Source organism: Poecilia formosa, unplaced genomic scaffold, assembly GCF_000485575.1.
Source record: "Poecilia formosa unplaced genomic scaffold, Poecilia_formosa-5.1.2 Scaffold57, whole genome shotgun sequence".
Lineage (NCBI taxonomy): Eukaryota > Metazoa > Chordata > Actinopteri > Cyprinodontiformes > Poeciliidae > Poecilia > Poecilia formosa.
Window position 1 is genome coordinate 227,404 of NW_006799996.1, and position 2,495 is coordinate 229,898.

The window sequence follows — 2,495 nt, forward strand, 5'->3', positions numbered from 1 at the left end:
GGCTGAACATTTCTTATTCAGAAGAATGATGTGAAGAAATTACTAGTGATGGACACAGATCCTCCTCGTGATTATCTTCTGTGGAAAACCCGACCGTTAATGTGATTACATTCATCTATAAATGCAAAATACAAACCTAAATCTAAAGATAATAAATAAAGGTAATAAATTGTTCTGACAATAAAAGTCACGTAAAAAAAAAATAAAAAATAAGTGGAAAGTTTTTAAAGGTTGATCATAAGGTCTGGGAACTTCTAATCAGTTTGTTTCCCTGGGGATTACATATGAGGTTACACAGGGGCCCATTTGTTTCAGCCACTCTTCAAAAGGGGAAAGACATGAGAGCTTTTGTGTTTATCTTTGAAAGTCTGGAAACAACCATGAGAAAAAACATTAACATTTACTGGTCAATTTTTGTTTGCAGATACATCATAATCCATTTTATTTACAGTTTTTGTGGTGCTTTTTTATTTTTATTTATTATTTTTGGTTGTGATTTATTTTGGATATTTAAAATATCTCCCAGTTCCAGCGTTGAGTTCTTTAGAAAATGAAAGTTTAAGAGAAGGCAAACTTGCACTATTATGTCATTATGAATATATCACTTGAAAATGGTCTCAGAACAACAATATTATCGTTTATCGCAATAATTACTGGGACAATTTATCTTTGATAACAAAATCTGACATCTCACCAAGACTTTAAAAGATGCTTTCTTGGCAAATAAACCGTTTATCATCTATCAACACAGATATAAATATGCAGCAATGCTTATATCTGTAACAAAACAAGTAAAAATGTTAGAATTCTGACTTTTTAAACTCAGAATTCTGAAATTAAATTCAGAATTCTGAGATTAAAGTCAAAATTTTAAGAAAGTCAGAATTCTGAGAATTTTGAGATTAAAGTCAGAACTTTTCCCCATTTCTGTAAATTGGTATTTTGTCTCCTTGCTGACAAAATTTCTAGATACAATGTAGGATGACAGAATAACAAGCAATACTACATCGAGCCAGGTTCGCTCCCATTTTTATCGCATACTGTACATTAAAAAAAAAAAATCAGTTCTTGTCATACATCTGTGCAAAGATCCCCATTTCCCATGAATGCCACCAACAACAAAGTGCATAACTGGAAGAACACTGTACGCTACACAGAACTTCACTACTCACATACTGCAGGTCACCAAAGCACAGGACAGTAATGGGAGGGCAGTAAATATCAACATCCAATGGAATTAGCTTAACATTACAACTCACCAACATCAGAACACAACAAGAGAGCAACCATGAAATGTACAACGAGCAACGACAGTATGCATGCAAAAATATGCATTTATATCAACAATGATAGCATCATACAATACAGGGCAACCGAAACAACAGGTCATGACCGTTAATATTATATTCACAATTAATATATTACACTTCTGTTTGGAGATACTTAAAGGAAAATATACCTGTGTAACTATAGGCTTACCATTTGCATTATTGCATTCAGCCTTTTTTTTTGCAAAGAACACCAAGTTTGTGTGAAATGTGTGCTTTGTTCCACTGAACAGTTCTTTTATTTTTTTAAGAACAGTAACATTATTATACACTGTAATAAAGCTGCTGTTTGGTAACTATGGCATCATTTAGAATGTGGTCATCAGTAGTGTAAACTATATTTAATATGGATTTACTGGGTTGAAACTTGAAAACCAACAACACTTTAATGATAAAACAACGGCGTCACCCGCCCCAAATGAGTGGAAGTGACACCCAAACGTGTGTCCAACTAAAACGTCCAGCATAAAGTCCAGACAGACCGGTGTTGGACCGTCCCGCCGCCTAACCGAGACCTTGGTCCTGACTTTCTGTGTGCCTGCGGTTAGTGCGCTTCCGCTGCTGCTGCTGCTGTTTGGGGTCGACTTGGTCCCAGTAGGACTGGCAGTACTGGTTAATCAGTCTGATCTCAGGCGGGAAAGGTGTGGAGGCGACGGGCGACTGAGGGTACGCCCCCACTTGGCGGGTCTTTGGCTCCTCGTCCTCGTCCTGAGCGGTTAGCGCCAAAACGATGTCCCGGTCCAGGATGCGCAAAGCCACGCGGGCCACGGTGTGCTTGAAGTTGTTCTCGGTGGCGAGGCAATGGTAGAGCCCTGCGTCTGATTGGTTGAGAGACTTCAGGAGGATTCCCTGGTTGGTTTTCAGAACTCCTCCAACACGATTCAGCTACAGGTTAAAGAATGAGCAACAAGTTTAGATTTCTATCCTTGTAATAATTAAACAGCTAATGATTGATGCAACATAGCATCAGCAGCATAAGAAAGTATTCAACACATTTATGCTATGTTCACACTGCAGCATTAAGTAACACAGTTCCAATTTTTTTGTAAAATGTTATTATTTTTGGTGTGGTCGTTCACATTTTCGATTTGTATGTGATGTCCACTGTGAACATCAATCGACCTGAAAGTGTCCCGCATGCCAGTAGAGGGCGCAGTGAGCGTGCTC

At 38.1% G+C, this 2,495-nt stretch overlaps 1 protein-coding gene across 3 annotated transcripts in view; it reads right to left on the minus strand.

Moving 5' to 3' along the window:
• Positions 1–1,012: 1,012 nt before the first annotated feature.
• The window catches only part of LOC103139044 (semaphorin-3F-like), a 20,881-nt gene continuing 19,398 nt past the window's right edge, over positions 1,013–2,495 (minus strand). For all 3 annotated transcript variants that reach the window (XM_007553503.2, XM_007553505.2, XM_007553504.2), the window contains one exon: positions 1,013–2,213. In XM_007553503.2, coding sequence (XP_007553565.1) covers positions 1,833–2,213 — 381 coding nt within the window. In that variant the 3' untranslated portion in view covers positions 1,013–1,832. The remainder of the gene's footprint in view (positions 2,214–2,495) is intronic.